Below are 20,627 nucleotides of genomic sequence, written 5' to 3' on the forward strand. Positions count from 1 at the left end.
TACAGAAGACAGCATAAACTACTTTGCTGCCATTGCTTTCACACAAAAAGCATCTCATTTTACCCCTGAGACAGCAAGATGGCCAGGAATTGCAGTAATGCTGAACTACTGCCAAGAAGCTACACTTTCCACTCTACTATCTGCAGTATCTCTGTGGAGCACAGCTGATGGAAGTGTTTCTAAAACAAAGTTTTGGGAAAACTACCATTAAATCTTGTGGGAAGAAAACAGGTTAAAGAATTTGAATCTGGACAAATTCAATGGTTAATAATACTTCTGGCTCCCAATAGCTTTATGGTGCTCATGTCTTGTTACCCAGATACAGAAAGCAAACTGAAACATTTCAGGACAAGACTGTAGTTTGTTCTGTTTAAAGAAATGTGTTTGATTAACTGCACATACTTCTAATACAGTAAGATCTAGGATTGGATCAACCAGTTGCAGACTACCAAAATTTAAAATACTTATTACTAGGCGAGCGCAGCACTAGCAAGCATACCCTAAAATACTAATCTTTCTCAATATTCTCCAGACAACTTAAGAGCCCTAGTATTCTGCCATCTCAAACTGACATATATCAAAACCACATTTACAAACATACTAAACATAGTCCAACAAAACCAAAGACAAAGCCTTTATAAATGACACGACAGAGATAAGCACATCTTCCAGAAGCTGTAACCTTGTAATTCCTTACAATTCAGCATGAATGACGGGGAAAGGAAGTAGCAAATTTAAATATTTGTCCACAGCCATCATGTAAAGGTTACCATGTGAAGTAGTTATGGAGAGACTACCCACCAATAAATCAGGAATTAATACCAGATATTATGTTTAACAGGACATCAGGTTTTGCATCCCAACCAGAATTCACAGCTCTGCAGCTTTGTGTCTGGAAAGCAGTGAATCCATGCCAGCCTAAACAACCACTGCATTACTGTCTATACTTCCCCTGCTCACAGACTGAAGTACAAGCAGTACCAATGACAAGAAAAATATAGCAACAGTTCCAACTTGCAACACAGTACTTACCTGGTCAATGCATACAATAGCCTAAGCTGCCAATATAAATCCCAAGTATTCTTTAGAGCTGTTACTTGAGGATTTTACTGCAATTAGACTTCTGCTCAAAGAAGACTAACTGTGCAATAGTGACAACGAACACATGAATACATGTTATCAACTGGGACAGAACACAGTTTTTACACAAAATCCCTGCTTCCCTATTAACACTATAATGTACGTGGTCAATCCAACAAAAGGTTGTCCACGCTGTTATATCACTTAACAGAAACTATTGATAAGAACCTGTCTTTATGCAACAGGAATGAGGAACTGGGAGAAGTGAGACAGACTGGCAGATAGAGAAACAAGACTGGACATCCTGTCTGTCTGGCCTATATAATCCACAGGGCTTGATATACTTACCTTTTGTGAGATGAGAGACACACATGGACATACAGGATACAGCACTAAGAAAGCGTCCTGAACTATTCTACATTTCTCTAGTTTCAAGTTTCCCCCAAAAAAATGTTTAATAGCAGCACTGGCTCAAAGCCCAGCTACTCACCAGTTGGTTTCCACCACACACCCAGAGCATAATTACCTGGCTTGCCCAATGGTACTCCACGTGCTGAACAGTCTGAACTACACCAGCAGAACAGTGAATTCTTCATTACATGAAAGGAGACTAAGAGAGCCCCTGCTGGTTTGGCAAGCCAACTTCCCTCCCCCAAGTTTTCTGTGTTCCAACCATTGAAATAGGTGAGCTCTCCACCAGTCAGGTACTACAAGATCAGTCTACAAGCTACAGCCTAGCAGTACCCATTAAATACTGAATACAATACACAGATAGTCATGTGACTCAGGTACATTGAATTACCAATGATCTTGCAACTTTCTTCTAGACCACTCAATTTTTAGACCTTAGTAGAGTATAGAGTATCAACCACTGAACTAAAATCCCAGTGCACCCGGTATAGAAATACTCTGAAATCCACAGGCACTTGCAGTTAGAAATTAATACAAAACAACTGTGGAATCAAGACGTCTGCTCGGTACAGTAACAAATGTTTGATACTTAACCACAGATCCACTAAGTAGGTGCTGGCCCTGGCTTGGGTGTGCTCACTCAGATTTAGAGAGATGTGGGCTTATAAGTAACACGTTCCTACATTTCAGGGTTTGTTCTCCTTATCAGAAGATCATCTGCAAGGGAATTCTATATTGCAATACCCCAAAGCATACTGTCTAAAATGTCCTTAAAATATTTGCTAGCAAATTAGTCTTCTTGACCTTAATGTGCCAAGATGATACTCAAGTCATCACACCAACAACTGTGTTTTTTATGATTACTTCAGCTCTCTACAGATGGGGATTTGTACTGTTTATTAAGAAGCTATGACCCTAAAACACCAGGAGAACTTGAGTTTTGGAGACAAAATGTTTGCTCCTCTTCAACAGTCCAGTGAATTTGTAATATGATATGCTTAACTCAAATATCTATAAACACATTGATTCTAAATCAATGAGAAGGTTTCCATTATTTTAATTTTACACAATCCTGTGTCTGACTAGAAATTTTAACCATATATCCCCAAAAAATTATATGATTTAGAATATGAAGAAAGCTGCAAGTTTGGGTGTATTCTGTTTGAATTTTTTAATGGAACAGAAGACAACAGAAAAATAAAGACCAGCCTAAGGAGGAAGGAGTAATTCCCTCCTACATCTTGACCTGTGATCCCCAGTGATAGGACAGAGACAAGGATGCAGCTGTTATCACCACACACACAAGGAAGTTAATAAATTGAATTCAAATGTCCTAAACATCCTGGAGAGACATCTGTAACTCCCATAGTAATATGCCATAATCATATCTGAATTCTTAAATGACCAAAATACAAAGGACAGGATTTGTAACTTTTGTAGACTTTGAACTATTATCATACAATCTTATTATTAAAACAGCATCTTGCTAATGCTCTGAAAATCTGCCTCCACCTTACAGTTTGCCAGATCATACCAGGTTTCTGTTGCTTTGGAACATGGATGAGTTTCCATTCCACTACCAGACAAGCCTGGTAGCATGGACTATTTTTTCAAATCACTATACAAATTCCTAGGGATATGACCGTGGAAAGTTTTCATAGATATCTATGTCACGTTTTTATCTACCAATTCATATGACATCTCACTAATTTCATAGATTTTGTTCCTTGTCATTTCCTTAGGCTCTCAAGTGGTTTCCCTAGTTTATTACGGAGCCTGCTGTGAAGCCGATTTCCTTAAAGCCTTCAATTTATTGAGAAATCCCCACGTTGTCGGATATTCTCTGAAGACTCCAGAAGAGTGAAAACGAGCCTTCGCTGTTCTGGAATTTCACCCTAGCGCACTGAGTTTAAAGCACTCGTTTTCAGGACTGAACATTGCCGAACAACCCGGGAAAGGTCCTCACGGTGGGGAACGGAGAGCCGAGACGGCTCTTCCAGAATTCCGATGTGGCCACGGCGGAGACAAACCTCTGCAGATCGCGGTGCGCCCCTCACGGATCGCACCGCTCTCCCCTCACCGGGCTGATGCACGGCACCGACTGCAGCAGGATTCCTGCTGCTGGCGCACCCCGCCAGCGAGACCCCCTCGACTCCGTGCGCATGCAGCAGCGCCCACGGCTCCGCGGGCGGCCGCTCCCACCCCCAGCCCCGCCACCAGCCCGGCGGCCCCCGCGACATTCTTACCCCATGGCGGCCGGCAGCGCCTGGCACCGGTGGTGCCGCGTCCCCGGGGCGCTCCTCGCCGCGCCGGCAGCTCTGCAGCCCCGTGGCGGCGGGGCCGCTGCTCTAGGCTCGCCGCAGCTGCCGGGGGCCGAGCGGGGCCGCCCGCGCCCTAGGGAGCGCCCCCCGCGGGCCGGACTCCCATGGCCACCGGCCCCGCCGGGCGCCCGCAGGCAGCGGCTCCGGCCCCCGGGCGGGCGGCAGCGGTGGCTTCGGGGGCGGATGGGTCCCCTCCTGCAGGCGAACGGGGAGGCGCCCGCCTTCTCCGCGAGGGACTGGCGGCGGCTGCGGCGCTTCTCGCCGGGACGTGCGCGGCCGCGGAGGGCTCCGTGTGCCTCAGAGGCGGAGCGGGATGGGGCAGGCGGTGCGCACAGAGCTCCACGCCGCCGCTCCCCCTAGCACCGCCGCCAGCAGCGTGGCGGGCACGGATGCATTTTCTCGAGAAGGCAGAGCGAGCCGTGGCACCGGCGCTGGCATCGGACTCCCGGCGAGAGGCCGCTACCGACGAGCCGCGGCCGCGCGTCGCCCGCGGGTACCGGCGCGCCGCTTTCCCCCGATCCGCCCGCCCGCCCACCCCCGGCTGCGGAGATGCGGGGCACCGCTCCTCCTTCCCGCGGCTGCGGGCCCGCTCCTCGCCGTCACGCCTTCTTCTGCAGCGAGCGGGCGGGCATCGTCCTGGGGCGCGGCGGATCGGTCACTGACAGCGGGCGGCGGGAGGGGCTACCGCCGCTGAGCCCGCGCTGTTCTGCGGCGGGGCCGAGGGCTCAGCCCCGCCGGTGGGACAGAGGGAAGGAGCGATGGCCGCCTCAGGCGGTGCCCGGCTGCTCCGGCGCCACCGAGCCTCTGCCCGTGCCCGCTCGCATCCCCCGCCTCCGCCTCACACCTCCGGCACCGCCCGCTCGTCCCCTCGCGGCGGGCAGGCGCAGCCGCCGCGTGCAGCCCGCTCCTCCGTCCCGCTCCTCCTTCCCGGGAAACGGGAAGGGAAGGGAAGAGCGAGAAGAGTGGAGGGGAGCCGCGCCCTGCCCTACAGCCCCGCGCCGCACGCAGCCAGCGCGCTCCTGCCCGCGGCGGCACCTGCTCGCTCTGCCTCCATCCTCCGCCCGGGGAGCTTTAAATAGAACACGTCACCGCGCTCCCCTACGCACCGACGTCACGCCCCGCTCCCGGCGCTGACGTCACCGGGGTGCGGAGGATGATGTCAGAGTGGTCCACGCCGCCGGAAGCTCTTCTATAATAGGGAACGGCGGCGGGGGGAGAGCGGAGCGGGGAGGGCTCGGGGTGCTGGCGGCGCCCGGGCCGCCTCCTCCCGCCCCCGGCCCCTGCGGCGCCGTCTCCACGGCAACGCCGCGCCCGGCGGCTAGGCGGGGAGAGCCGGTGTCACGGAGTCATGGGCGAAGGCGGCGCGGAGCCCCCTCCGGAACGTGGCTACTGCAACTTCACAGCCCTCCGCCTTGCCAAAGCACGGGCCCGCGTCCCCCTGCTCTGCAGACACTCTGTAGACACTTAACACAGCCAGCGCTACCGGGAAAACGGGGAAGAGACACGGCAGCCATTCTAAAATTGTCCCCCCAAAAATGTAGATTCCAGCACATCCACGCTAGTACTATTGAAAAGAAAGCGCCAGCACTGTAAGCTGGATAGAACCGACAATATTTGGCTGAGTTCTTCAGTTGTGCCATGCAAACAGTTTGTAAACATAAGGTTTAACTACTCCAGTACATTGCCAGTGTCATTGGGATGCCTCAGGTGGAGCGTGATCCTTGCTTTGGATGTCTTTCAGTATTTTCATGTTATTTCTGCTTAACTGAGGCTGTAGCTACCAGAGGCATATTAAACTACAATAAGCATAAGAGGAAGATATTGATGCTATACAAGATGCCAATCTCCACATAAAAATTGAAGAAGCCCAGAATATTACCAATATGTGTCACGGAATTGTAAAGCGTGATTGTAAAGCTGTTGCTTTTACAAAGGGTTGTTTGTCTTCTCACAGAACCTCTATTGCTTGTGACCAACTCTGTCCCAGGAAGAGGCTGGAATAAAAGCCAGCTGAAGCATTCACCTAACAATCTGATCTTCCCAGGGTAAGGATGCACATTTCCAAAACTTATTTTAATTTACAGATGCATGTTTTACGGACTCTTGTTTCAACATTTTGACCTCTAAAAGTAATCAGCTATGGGAAAAGCAAGGATGACAAATTAAATACCAAGGCAAACCTCCTCCAATCACAAACAATCAGAGGAAACCCAGCATGAATCATTACTATGGGAGTAGCAGCAAGGCATACTGCCTCACGAGGCAGAAAAGAACAGCTTCCTCAGTTGCCCATTTCTCAATTCCCACACACCACCTCATAAGGTAAAGTAAAGGCACTGAGTTAAAAAAACTTTAGTCTGAGTGACAACAGTCAAAGGTTTATTGTGTGCAATGCTTGGAACCTGCATAGTTATGATGAGGCTGCATTGCTTAGCTGGGCTGCAGTTGCTGTGTTGAGCTTCACCTGCTAGCTCTGAAACATGAAGTTCTATGTATTTTCCACTAAAAATCAAATTATGTGTTCAGGCTTCTTTCATAAAATGGAGGTACCCTCTGGTTTTGGGGTGGGGGGAAAGGTGGAGATCCACAACTGTTTATTCTCCTATATCATTAGAGTGAAAAAGATCAAAATTAATGCCAGCTAGGCAAGCATAAACAACAGGTAGCTTGTATGTGTGTATTCACTGATAACAAGTAGATAGGAGCCCATATTTGTTAGCTTCTGAAAGTCTGAAATGATACTCTGCATGCAGTAATGGCAGGTCAACAGCAAAGAAACTAAGGCTTTAATTTCATATATGAGTAACTGCTGCATCAGTTTTGTTCTTTCAGCTCAAGCTCACACACTAATGCAAGTGCTTTAGTATTTCATTATGTTCACAGCATTTTGTTTAGATATCACAAAGATGATTCCATCTGTCTTTGCCTTTCAGCTTGTTCCCATATTTGTCTTGCATGAAGTACACTTTTCTGCAGCATGGGTACAAACCCAGAAATCCCCAAGAATGAAAAGAGAAAAAAATATAAAAGAAGACAAACACACACTGAACCCTGGGGTAAAGAATAGTGTTTTCACTTGAGAATCAGAGATCTGGACAGAATCATGGACAAAGAAACATGTGGAATGTCAAGAATGTCTTTACTGATTTGTGAAATAGATGAGCTGTATATTTAATGCACTTGTATAAGTAATAAAATATGAGTACTGGGACAGATAAGATCCTGGGTAGGGGAACAGAACTGTAGGGACAATGAAAGCTTCACTTCAAATAAATCTGATGATTTTTTTCCCCCTTTTTGTTGTTTTGTTTCTTCATTTAAACAGTTTTTATTTATTATTGCATTTAAGTGCAGAAACTCCACCAAATTGATTACTTCTCTTGCATATTTATTGTTACATTGCCTCCAGTTCTGACAGGGTTCTCTAAGATTTAAGCTTTGTCTCAATTACACCATTTTACAATCTTGATTAGTGTCCAGGTGGATTTTGTTGAGTTAACATTATTTGTCTTGTGGAAAATGCCTCAGTTTATACTTGCCAAGCTTGCTGAAATCCCTTTTCTCTCTTGCCATTCCCCAAATTAATATATGATACAAAAACATGGTGATCTATGTCAGCTAAGGCAGAACTGTACATACAGATACAAAGTAAGCAAGCCAGGTGATTAATCCTAGATATTAATAGGAGAAATACACAATTACCTCATCTTGAAGACTGAAGTGATAAAACATGGAGAATTTTAACAGTGATGACAAGACTTTCTGCTTTAAGTTAGTTGCTTTGGGGTTTTTCCCCTGCTATTTTAGAACACTTCTTTGTCTAGAGCACTTTGATGGAGGCAGTCTTGAGCATGCCTGGAAACCATCAGCAGCTCAGTACCTGTGCCTTTACAAAAATACCAAGTAATGCCACAATCAAATAAGAGACGAATGGCTTCAGGCAAGGCAAAGCACAGGGTGGTGCAGGAGAAGGAGTGTTATTTTGCAGAGTTGAAGTAGCTTATGCCTGGCGTGTATATTCGCAGCCAGCTATTGAGCTGTCAAATGCTGTTCTGACACCCTTGCCCAGGATGGCCAGCCAGCTGGGGCAACACCTGCAAACTTGGCAGCAGTTGCTGGTATCTCTGAAAGGAATGCTACTTTGAGTCTCTCAGTGGGATACCTGTAGATGGAAAAAAACCCCAGATGGCTGTGCTGTCTGAATCTGGAGCCTGCTGTGCATCAACATGGCCACTGTCCTGCTCAAAGTCCTGGAAGAGCAGAATTACAAGGCTGGAACACCAAGAAGCACTACAAATGTCTGCATTTTGCCTGACTTTGCATGGTACCTGTTTTTCCTCAATTCAAAACCAGATCTGCACCACTTAATTGCGCACTGGCTAGGAGTTACCGTTCCCATGGAAAAGACAGGGGAATCCCATTAAACTGTATCAAGCAGTGAAAAGATTTGAACTGCAATTGTTTGTTCAGGTCTAGTTGACATATTCAAAACAAAAGAATTCTTGCTGCAGTAATACCAGAAAGAAACTTTTAAAGTGTTGTTTAGGGAACCTCAGAACAATTATGTGAGAGTAGAAAACTAAAAATTGGCTTGTTTGGTTTATGAAAGTATAATCCAATATGACATATTATTATGCTCTCCAAATATTTTGAGTGAGGTTAATACAAGCAAAGGAGCAAAAAAATCTATCAAACAGCAAAAAAAATTAACAAGTGTAAACCTTCTATAAATGTTTTTTCTGGTACTCCAAAGGTTGTTGCTCTTCAAGAAGCTCATACTTACCTTCAGGAGTAGCCTTCCTAAACAAGGACTGGGTGCAAAAGAAGCAATGACTGAAAAGTAATCACAGATGGCAGCCATCTCTGACTCCATCTGGGAGAAGGTAGAGGTAACTAAGGACATAGACATCTTTGCTACAGTAACTCATAGCCTGCAGATACTACTTCTTCCTCAGCTCTGGGCTGGCATACCTCTGCTCCTTTCTTATATCAGCTATTTTTTCTGTTCGTTTGTACTGTTTGTTCAATACCAGGTGAGTTTAAATTCTACAATCCCTAAGGGAACCAAGGATATTTATTCCTATTGAAGGTGAGGGAGCCAGCACCTCACACTTGCCTCACTTCTTATCCATTGCTGCTATTTAGTGTCTCCTTCCTTCTCCTACTCCTTTATATCTTATTCTAGTCCTCTTTTCTCCTGTCTCATCACAAATTTCCCTCCCCACACACATGATTCTTTCAGTGAGTGGGATCACTTCTCCATCACTTTCCCTTACAGGATCCGCATTTAATATATAAGTGGAGAAAAGAGGAGGGGAGAATAAATGTCATCCTCTTCCCTGTGCCCAAGGTTTTTGTCTGCATTTTCATCAGTCTAGAATAAACTTCACTGTTAATATCAGGTGGGTCTGGAGGGATTCTGGACCAATTTTACAATCACTGTTTTTTTTTCTCCTGGAATAGATGAAGAAACAAATGTTGTCTTATATTCAAGTGAATGTGGTACTTTCAAACTAAGATGAGATTTGATTTTGAAAGCAACTGTATGACATAATTCCCTGAGATGCCTTATGGTCCAATATTTCTAATTCTGTTCTGCTGCCAGTGAATGCTAATTTTCCAGCACCCACTTCCAACATTTCATTGTCTTGCCACCAGAAATGTATTGCACATCTCCTACACAGCTCTGTGGCAGTACACCCCTACTGGGATTTTTTAAAGATACTGATCCCTGACAAATGCTTTTATTTCTTGCTTAGGCTTATCAGTGGCTGTTATTTCCTCCAGGGCTTTTTCTGACCATACACAAAGCACAGTTTATGCCACTAGACTGATTAGATCAACTTGTAATTTCTGTCTTATTACACCAAGCTTACCTAGAGACATCACTCAGTTTTTGCCGTTTTAGCTGGATTATAAAAATATTATAAAATGATTGCTATGTTTTTTACATGTGAGTACTGAGAGTACGTATGAGAAGGAGGGAGGGGTGGGGGGGAAATGTTTTTGAGACTTGATGTTCCTAATGTTCAGCATCTGTGCATTCCTTGCATGTTATTTGAGAATAGCCAATTAAAAGAAGACACAACCTCACATAAGCCTGCCCCTTTATCTGGCAGATGCAGGAATTCTGACTTGGGCAAGAGAATATTCAGGCTTGCAGCCTAATGCAAGCTTTGCAGAGGCTTGTTACTGATCACTAAGTTGTTGTGAAGGAAACTGGAGGAGAAGGAGCAAGAGCTATATCCTGTGAAGTACAGTATGAACTGCTGGAGGGAAGAAGACACATTTGCAAATCACAAACGTTTTTTGGTATATTTTCACACTTTGTTGAAGAAGTGTATCATTATACTGGTTAAATTGAAGTATACTGAAGTTACTGCTTTCAGTTTACCTCTTGCAGATTACTTTTGTTTTCTGAGATTTTGCTCTTCGTGTGATGATACTTTGAAATGTGATGGCTATACTGTGCAATTCTGACTCAGAAGACAAGCATTTTAATTCCTTGGCCAAAAGCTAACCATAATATTATTTCCTAGCTACACATCATACAGTCACTTTAATAAAGGAGTGCCAGATAGAGTCAGCCACAGTTAACATTTGATTTCTGATGTTTGTTGAGTAGCCAGTGCCATTAATAAGTATCTCTCAATATATTCACATAAAAACGAACACCTATATAGAGTTGGATAAAGGGGAAATAATTAAAACCATAGTATACTATCTACCTAAAGGTGTAGAGTTAAGGCTTCCATGGCAACCTTAACTCTACATTTCCTGCCTTTAGTGATTTCAAAAGATTTCACTCTTCCTTTGATATAGTATTTCACACTGAATACTTTCACCAATAGAAAGGTTATTCTGAAACTTGATATTTCTAGGACTCCTAATACTAATCCAGTTTGCACTGCAACAATTATAAATTATTCAGAAGAAACTGCACTAATACACAGTGCACAACAAAGACTGAACTTGCCTTAAGCTGGTGTAATGTATTATGGATATGTGGTAGCCTCTTCATAGATAAGGTGCTGGCAGATTCCCTTTGGATCTCTGTTTCATTGCCTCTTTGACACTGGCTGAAGAACTATTTGGCCTGAAAAACACCATATTAAAACTGAAGATGAGAAGGAACTTGCCTGCAAATATAAAGTTGGAAAAAAATATTTTATTTGGATTACAACTAATTAGAAAACATTAGCAAGTACACCTGGAAAATTTGTGGTGGTGGTAATGAATATAAGTAACACTGTGGATTACTGTTTAAAATTGTTCCAATTTTGAACTTCTAATTTATGACTTAAGTAGCAACTTAGACCTATGTAACTTGTTTCAGGAAGTGTGTATGGGCACAGATAAATGTGTCTATCTCTTGGCTACCTGCATTTTAACACGAGTATCAGCTTTTATGGCTTACTAGTAACATAAACGCTATCGACTTGAGAGAGGGGTACTTGGTTTTCAGAGCCAAAGTACATAGCTCTTTATAGGATGCTGTACTTAAATGGTTATTAAAAACTGTATCTTCAGTTATTCCTATTGTAAACCTTCATGGAAAAGTTTTGAAATAAACAACTATATACATATTGCAAAGTTTAAGGTAATCCTTGTCCTTGTTAACAAAAATGTTCTGACTTCTCAAGCAAAACTCCTAAACACTAGGACATTTTATTTCAAAGCTTTTATGATACAGGGAAATGTTATTCATCCATCCGTGTCTGTAAGTATCTGACTGAAGGGTGTCAAGACAATGGATTCAGACTTTTCTCGGTGGTGCTAATCAAGAAAAGAAGAGGCAATGGGCAGACACTGATGCACAGAAACTTACACCAGCACATGAGGAAGAACTTCTTAACTGTGCAGGTGACCATACACTGGAGCAGACATGAGGAAGAACTTCCCTGTGCAGGTGACTGTGCTCTGGAACAGACTGACCAGAGAGGGTGCGGAGTCTCCCTCTGTGGGGATACTCAAGAACTGCCAGGACACAATCCTGTGCCGTATTCTCTGGGACAGCCCTGCTGGAGCAGGGAGACTGGACCACATGACCCACTGTGGTCTCTCCCAACCTGACCCATTCTGTGATTCTGCCAAATGCATTTGAAATTTGGCAATTTTTTTGTGTAAGTAGACATGTAATACTCAGAATATGAATATCATTAACAATCTGCTCTTTGGGGGTAAGATTAAAATTAAGGAAGCTTAGTTGATAGGTACATATCTTTGACAACAAAGCCATTAAATAAGGGGGGGTTTTTCCCCATAAAACACTGTCATTATTTACATCCAAATGATGAAATTTAGTTCTTAAACATGAACAAGCTCATGAGTCAAATAAAACTGGGCATTCAGATGCATTTTCCACAAACAAGTAAGCAACAAATACCAGAGATAAAAACCTGAAGACACAGTAAAGAGATATAATACAAGAGAATTTATGCTAGCCACCAAGAGACAGCTCTTTCACCCTACTCAGCCTCTGGCAGTACACACAGAAGATGTTAGGAAAACTGAACACAGAAAAGAAGTTATATTTTATTTACTAATCCACAGCAGGACCTTCCCAATTTGTTCAAGTCTCAGTATGCTCATTGAGAACTCATCAATTCTAAGTACATGCATAAATATATCAATTTTAAATCAAATAAAAAATGGAGATAATACTGTCTTGTTTATTTCAGGAGAGAAAAAAAAAGTGTCTGTCTGGCAGTTTGGGGATGTTACTATATGTGTGAAGATAAGTTGATAGATATTGTCTCCAGATCCATTAACCTTAAATCAGTTTCTCTCAACTGCTTAAAAAAACTGGGTAACAGTGCATTATCTACTAGACCTTTGTAGCAACAATAAAGTTCCTATTAAAATCTTAACCCTCAGAAACTGACATATCAGGTATGTCTTTCAAAAGCTTAAATGACTAGTTTAGAGCATTAAGAACATGAATATCCTCCTAAGGGTACAATGGGCTAATACAAAATAGGGAGGGGGAAAAAAAAAAAAAGGAGGAAAAAAAAAAGGCAGCTTTGTAGAGTTGTGCAGAATAAATTTGCTTTTTCCACTGTTTTCAATAAAAATTCTTGACCCTGTGTGTTGTGTCTTTCTCCACATAAGAGAGAAAAGATTAAAATTTAGGAAACCTTAGATCTTCCTTTAAAACAATTGTATTTAAAGGAGTGTAATTACAAAATTTACATAAACAAAGCACTAAAGTAATAAAATTACTAGAAATTACTCATTAATCTTACCAGAGAGGTGCACTAACCATTTATCATAGTGCCTTGCCTCTCATCAAATGCATATAGAATATTTTAAATAGTAATCTAAATGGTACACTACAAAATACTCATCTGAAAAAGATATAGGGATAATTCATACAGAGATATCCCAAATAAAGATAACCATAAATACATATTTTGCTATAAACCATTATTATCGATTTCAGTATTTTATCTGGATTTTACAATTTAAAGTTGGAATTCACAGATTTACCATACATGTTTGCCGTTACCTCACATTTTCATTTGGTACCTGTGATATTAATGACATTTAATAAATTCTGTACTGTGTATTAGGTGATATCTATGTGCATATAAAATTAGCACACTGTATGTAATAAATACTTAAGCCCTGAAGAAATCATATAAGGGCATACATGAACATCACTGAATCTGACTGAAGGTTGAACATCAGAACAAGAATGCTGCACAGTGGGGGAAAAATACTGCATTTGTGTAATTAATTATTCATTTTTCATTCAGTATTTACTTGCGAAACTTGAGTCTTGATTTTAATGGCTTTTTACCTTTTTGATACTGTTTTCTAATGGACATCTAATTTATGTTCTTTGTATTATTATTAAAATCTTGTATTGTTTTCCTGGGGAAAGCTGCTTTTACCCCGGTACATAAAATTTGTTTTAGACCTAAGTCTCTGGTTTGGCTTCAATCCCAGAATATCCAGATTTCTAAATGAAATTCAAAACACTTCATATGGGTGTCATGACTAAAAATCTTCAATCTTCACAGTGGATCCTGCAGTGTATTAATCCCTGTTTATAGTACCATTTATTTCATTGTAGCTGCAGTTTTATTTTAATATATGTGCCCTGTCTGGTCTCAGTACCAAATATGAGAAAATGATACTTAGAATGAAGCTCTGTATTGACACAAGTTTCATTATTTCAGACCTGGTCCTGGAGAGTAACCGCACCTTAAATCATCATATATTACAAGTGGGTTTAAAACAGAAAAAATGTTTTAAGTATGTTAAATAATTTCCCCTTAGGGGCAGGGTATACAAATACATGTTTTTCATCACACTTAATGAGTGCAGTAGTATAGGTGCCCTTTAATAAGGCTGTTTGCTAAGATAAAGCAGATTCTAACCATACACTTGTCCGAACTCTCATGGGCCTTCTAAGGTACCAAGAGACAAAGAAAAGTCTGTAGACTTTTCAGAGATTAAACAAATAGAGAAATTGGCATTTATTCTTCATTTTTCCCTTCTAGAGCTGCAGATAATTGAGATGTTTTGATCAAACTTTCCGTCACTATTTACCTTCAGAGACTAACTCGCTGGAGCACTTCAGCTCCTAAAGCTTCAGAAAATTGTAAAAAAGCACCAAATAGGGACTTTAATGTTGCATAATGGTTTTCATTCTATGAGAGAGATTACAAATGGTTCATCAGAGATCTCTTTTGTCAATTACTTCTGGAAACCACTCTCTTTCCTACCTATCAGAACTAAGTATAGTTTGTAGTATATGGAGTCTGACTTTAGACTCTGCTTCTATTACAGATCATAAATTTCCTTCATTGGTCATTCAGTTTCATGGCTGTTGTTCAAATAAATTAGTTTTACAAACAGTTCATTTATGACAACTATACCATTTTTATTCTAATGCAAGCTTCTTTTGAGGCAGAAACACAAGACCAGTCCTAGCACCATTCTGTTTGGTTGAATCTGTTGGAATCAGTAGTGCAAGTTATCAAATTCTTTGTTGTATAGTTGTTCAGTTGAGTATCTCTTGACCAGCAGTCCGATTCCTGACTGAAACTAGAAGCAAGGCTTTGTATGTCTTTTCTAACAGAAGAGTATCTGTAAACTGTCTGAGATGAGAGTCAGGGTCAGGAAGGAAACACACCTTGAAAAAATAGAACAGCTCTCAGCACATAAAAGCACAGAGATTTGTCTCAGAAGGCTGTTGGCAATTTGTAAAATGTCAGGTTATTTCAGGTGCCTCACTGAAATGTGCAGCTAGGTTGACAAGTGAATGCAGGTAAGACATGGGGAAAAAAATCTTTGAGAATGAACAGTGTATGAAAAAAAAAGGGGAAAAAAAAAGAAAAAAAAAAAAAAAGAAAAAGAAAAAAAGTTATTTAGTACCTAGATTGATGCAAACACAAAATCAGGATGCATTGTGCCAAGGAGCAGAAGAAAGGGAACCAGGAAAACACAAAGCAATACAAGCTACTTCAATCAGTAGAGGCATTCCTAAATATTTTTTTCCTTTCCTTTCCTTCATTTTTGCTGTATAAAAAGATGTTGATTTTTAATACCCTGCTCTAAACACTGCTTGCTGCCAAGTATATTGCTTGTGTTAGGTTAGATTTATTGTATGCCCCATGGCAAATGTGAGAAACCTAGAAGCCCAACATGTTTTGGTTAATGGATACATTATGGTGAGAAAAGTAATCAAACTATTTGGAGAGCACCCTTTGAATGCAGCACATGGGGAAACAGTAGCTTATAAGGAGTTACGTCACAGACTTCTGATGGTTAAGACACAAAGTTTCTGTCTTGAGCAGGAAGTGCAAAGTTAAGTTTTGATTCCAAACAAACAGCACAGAAAGATTGTCACCATTTAATCCCGTCTCTCAACCAGGCACCACACAGCCACTTCCTCACTTCGCTACTAGCAGGGTCTGTGATGGATTCAGAAGTGTAAAAATTAGTTTTAGTTAGTTAGTTATCTCAACATGGACTGAGATACAGACCATTCTGTAGAAAAAACAAAAGCTGTACATGCAAGCAAAACAAAATAAGGAATTTATTCCCTGCTTCCCATGGACAGGCAGGTGTCCAGTCATCCCCAGGGGAGTTGGACTCCATGACAAGTCATGATTACTCAGGAAGGCAAATAGTATACTTCCAAATGCCTCCCCTTCTTCCTTCTTCCTCATCCCAGTTTATATACTGGGCATGATGTCATATGGTCTGGAATACTTCTTTTGGTCAGTTTGGGTCACTGTCTAGTTGTGTCTCATCCCAGCCTCTCAAGTAGCCCCAGTCCCCTCACCAGAACAAAAAGTTCTTAAGGGAAAGTTCTTTGTGACTGAACTTTGCTTTACCTCTTCATTCCAAATATGCCACTAGGATTTGTCTCTCATAAACGTAATGCTAACTGTAGCCACAAACTGACCCTTACATGAAGATCTTGTGTCATAGCCAAGAAAATAAAGTCCCTTCACAGCCTAAACTTTCCTTTGCCAGTCCATTGGCAGTCCCACTTCACTAGGCCCCTGTGTTTTGTCACTTTCTTATCTGTTCAGTCTGTGACTAGACAGAGCCTTAAACAGTAACAACTCAAGCTGTAGCCTGCTCTCAGCTGAGCAAGCCCTCAAGTAAGAATTTTGAAGCTGAGCAAGCTTTCAACTTACCCCTTTCCTCTCAAACATGGGAGCTTCAACAGTGTGTCTGTGTATGCACAGACTCACAGTTTCAGTACGTGCTCATGCCAAGAGCTCTCTCAAGGTAAATGTACTCACCAAGAAGGAAACACATTAAAGAGGACATTGAGTTCCTGGACTGTCAAGTGGTGGGCAACAAGGCTGGTGAAAGGACTAGAAAATGTGTCACATACGGAACAGCTGAGCTGGGTATGTTAAGTGTCAAGAAGAGGAGGCTCAGGGAGCACCTTATCGCTCTTACAGCTCCCTGAAAGGAAGGTGCCAGGTGGGAGCTGAACTACAGGAAATGGCCTTAAACTGAAGCAGGGAATATACAGATTACTTTTTTTTTTTTTCCCCCCGCTCCATTATTAGGAGGGTCAAGCATTGGAATAGATTGCCTAAGGAGGTAACTGAGCCACCTTGAGATGTCTTTGAGGCATTTGGATCTGGTGCTGGGTGATATTTTAGGGGTTACTGTGGCAGTGCTGGATGGACGGCAGGATCTTAAAGGTCTCTTCCAACATTGGTGATTCTATGATTCTACGATTTTGCTTCTGTCATCCTTCAGGGAGCAAGCATTTCAATATGTTCACCACCCCAGGTTAATCCTAGCATGCCTATAGCCCATGTTGGCCAAACCCTAGCATTTAGCCAAACACAATAGTTCGGACACACTTCTGGACAGTAGCTTGATTACAGCCTGCCGGTAATGATAGAACGCAAACCAGCAGCACTGCCAGGTCTCTTCCGGACGCTGCCAGGACCGGCTGCCGGCGGAGCGCCGCGCCCCTCACGGAGGCCGCGCGAGCCCCCGCCCCGCGCCCGGGGCCGGTCCGAGCATGCGTCCCGCCGCGCCGCTAGGGGGCGTGCGCCCGGGGAGGCGGCCGCGAAGCGGCGCAGGAGCGGGCGGAGGGAGCGCTTCCTGCGGCAGGCGGCCGCTTCCTGCGGCGTCTCTGCGTCCGGGAGACGGGGTAGCGCTCAGCTGCGGGAACTGGTCTCCGCTGTCCGCCCCGCCTGCCTCCGCTCAGGCCCTGCGTGAGTGTCCTGTGGGGGTCCCGCGTGGACGGGACAGGGAGCGGCCTCGGGAAGCCGGGCTCTGGCCCCAGGGGTGGCGGTGGGCCGGGACGCCTCTCTCGGTACGGGGGCTGGGGAGGCTGGCGGACTTCCGTGCTTCCGGGATTGCCTGCGCGGTTCCCTCGTGGCTCTGTGGGAGAGAGATGCTTGTTTGGAAACAGTCCCCGCGGGGACAAAGGTACCTGAACTTACTGTAAGTTATGAAACTTGTTTAGGAGAGCCTGGCAATCCCTGTCGGGGTAACCAGTGCTGAAAGTCACGGTAAAGGTCGTTGTCGGTGCTGTGAGGCAGCGGTGTTGCTGCGTTGTTTTGGTTTGGGGAAGGTAACTCCTCCATTGCTTGTGTTCTTGATGTTCACAGCGTCAGAGACTAAACCGAACGCGTGTTTCTTCTGCGCCTAACGCTTCAATTCTCATACGGCGTTCTGTTACTAGCTAGTCGTATCCATAGGCCGCTTATGTATACGGTGTGCTGTGGAGAGTGCCTGTTCTGCTCAGAGGGGAAGGGAGGAGGCATGTTAGCAGTTCTGTCTACTAGGAATGGAAAAGTTTGCACAGCACATAAATACGTATTCAGACTACGTGTCAGGTGACTTGCTTGTTAAGCGATACGATGTCATTTCTTCGGCAGAACTGAAAATGGACTTCCAAATAGTAACTTCCGTTAATGCATGATGCTTCCCCTCCCCCACCACATCAAATGGGAAAAAAAAAAATAAATAGGAAGCACTCTAATAGTTTTCTCTTGGAGCTAGCGCAGCAATGTCCATGTATTTACTATTCGCTAATGTTGTTATCACAGGAAATAAGCCAAGCTCAAGCACATAAACTCCTCATTATTATTTTTCCTATGCTCTGTCCTAATGCTGCCTGCAATGACAGTTGGACCTATCCGGCTAGTTGTACAGAATCAATTTTAAGTTTAAAAAATAGTAAACCTATAATTTTCTATGACAGAGTCAGTTCAGTAAAATAACACTAAATATGTATGATATTCTCAAAACATTATTAGATTAGGTGCAATTGGTGTCATCATTTGACTGCTTATTTACATGTCACGTTGTGAAAAAATACTAGCTTCATGATATAACATGTAGTTCATGATTAGCTGCATTTTCATGCTCTTAAGATGTACTCAAGGGTTTCTTTCCATATATTGTGAACTTCATTATGGAATGTTTCAAATATGAAACAAATTCCACTATTACATGGTACTTTTCCCTGAGATGAAAACTGTTATAACTTGTGATATGTTATTTTTTAAAAAATTAAACGTAAAATTGAGGGGATCATATAAAAATTCACTTTTAAAGATAAATAAAGTAAGCATAAGCATAAATAAAGTCTTGTACTGAAAGTGGATCCTGTGATCACTGTTCTCCTAAGCAATTTGTGGAGGTATATTCTAGCTTACTTGAATTTTTAAACCAAGAGCTTAAAAGATAACTAGCATTTCTTTTTGCTTGATTTCAGTTTCTTTTATTTATTTATTTATTTTTATTGGTTTTTTAGATGAAAGGATACATGTTCACTTCAAGTAGAAAGGAGCATGTTCCCAAATTCTTCCAACTTGGGTCGTCCACCCTTCTCTCCAAAATATCAACAACAGAGTACCTTCTTCACTAAACTTCCTCTAAATATACCTCCTGCTCTTCTTTCTCACCAGCAAATTATCGTTCCTCCATTTCAGTTTCGCAGTGCAGTGTAAGTACAGTAAGATTTGGTAGTAGGGGTTGGGTCTGAAAGAAATATTTCTGTTTATGGTGGATGATTTTCAATGTTTTTAACACTGAACTTCTCAAAACATGAAGATGTCATACATATAAAAGACCTGTATAATTTTTTTATGGACCTGCAAATCTTAATGCTCGCCTGCAATGTGCATAATGCATGAGATGCAATTGCACTGATTAGAGTTGTTAATCCACAGTTCAGTTTTAAAGATCTTCAGTCATTATTTGTTTATTGGGGAGAACAGGGAGGAGATGAGAAGGGGTAGAAATGTTTATTCTTGGGTGTATATTTGAAGACACTGTAGTGTTCTTTAGGCTTTTGAATTTAGCAGTTCCTCAAGTTAAGTTGTTTGCTAACCCCTTCTTACACATAGGCTGTAAAGAATGAACATTTTCTGTTTTTAATGAAATACATATTGTAAACTGAAATATATTTTCATGTTGAATGGAAAAGAAAGATATATTCTAAGAAAAAAAAAAAGACAAGACTTGTAGACTTTAATATTCAGTTAATAACATCTACCAACCCAAAAAAAGCATCTTGATTATCTTGTGAATAATAGTTATGAACTGCAGTCTTTCTAGAGCTCTTTTGAGTGGGAACACTGAAGCTACTCCAGCTGTTGCTCCAGTTGTTACACTGCAACCAATGGCTTATGGAAATGTCAGCCCAGTGTCTAGGTCGGATGCCCTCACGTCATTTCAAGGAAGAAAGTAAGTTCCTTGTATGTGTGTGACTAATACTGGTAATAAGGTACCCATTGTGAAGTGTATCTGATATCAATTTCTTATACAATTTGAGTTACGTTAGAAATTGCAATACTGAATACTTTTTTTCTTTTTCATGGAAACAGGCCATGTATTGGCTTTTTAAATCATTGTACTGTTTGGGAATCTTGGTACTCAGAAGTGACTTCCTAATCACTTCTGTTTAGTACCTAGTTTTTCTCTTCTGGCAGCTGTAGCCTTGCAGAAGTGATTTAAGTGATTTATTTTAATACTGCAGTGGATTGTAGTCTGTGTGGGCTTGACTTTAAGCTGGTTTGTCTCAACAAATGTTCTTTTTCTGTTAATTTGTCAAGTTAAGAATAAGAGTGCACCTTCAGGGTTTTGTGGCAATTGTCATATTTTCCTGAAGACGCATTAGGTGTTTTTTCCTATTTTTCTTAACTATGTGATGTATTATTTTTCAAATTTAAGGTGTTAAATTCAAGCATGTGTAAGTTCTTTTTTTTTAAGAGGATTTTATGGAAACCTAGTTTTTGTAGGTTTTTATTTTATTTATTTTACTTTACTACCCTTGTTATTTTAGTTGGCACAGAGAGGGAAATTTTGCAT

At 42.2% G+C, this 20,627-nt stretch overlaps 2 protein-coding genes across 5 annotated transcripts in view; one reads left to right on the forward strand and one right to left on the reverse strand.

Annotated features, from left to right (window-relative positions):
• HOMER1 (homer scaffold protein 1) overlaps positions 1–3,784 on the reverse strand; it is an 87,746-nt gene extending 83,962 nt beyond the window's left edge. Inside the window, exon 1 of the mRNA XM_040090004.1 lies at positions 3,738–3,784. Coding sequence (XP_039945938.1) covers positions 3,738–3,742 — 5 coding nt within the window. The 5' untranslated portion in view covers positions 3,743–3,784. The remainder of the gene's footprint in view (positions 1–3,737) is intronic.
• A 13,581-nt stretch (positions 3,785–17,365) lies between these two features.
• The window catches only part of TENT2 (terminal nucleotidyltransferase 2), a 44,973-nt gene continuing 41,711 nt past the window's right edge, over positions 17,366–20,627 (forward strand). The window contains exons 1-3 of one of the 4 annotated variants that reach the window (XM_040090217.2): positions 17,366–17,518; positions 19,069–19,260; positions 19,866–20,003. In XM_040090217.2, coding sequence (XP_039946151.1) covers positions 19,106–19,260; positions 19,866–20,003 — 293 coding nt within the window. In that variant the 5' untranslated portion in view covers positions 17,366–17,518; positions 19,069–19,105. Of the gene's footprint in view, positions 17,519–17,611; positions 17,751–18,937; positions 18,955–19,068; positions 19,261–19,865; positions 20,004–20,627 lie in introns of those variants that run through there. The other 3 variants (XM_040090219.2, XM_040090220.2, XM_040090222.2) reach the window with 3 other exon arrangements.

This window comes from Hirundo rustica, chromosome Z (genome assembly GCF_015227805.2).
Source record: "Hirundo rustica isolate bHirRus1 chromosome Z, bHirRus1.pri.v3, whole genome shotgun sequence".
NCBI lineage: Eukaryota > Metazoa > Chordata > Aves > Passeriformes > Hirundinidae > Hirundo > Hirundo rustica.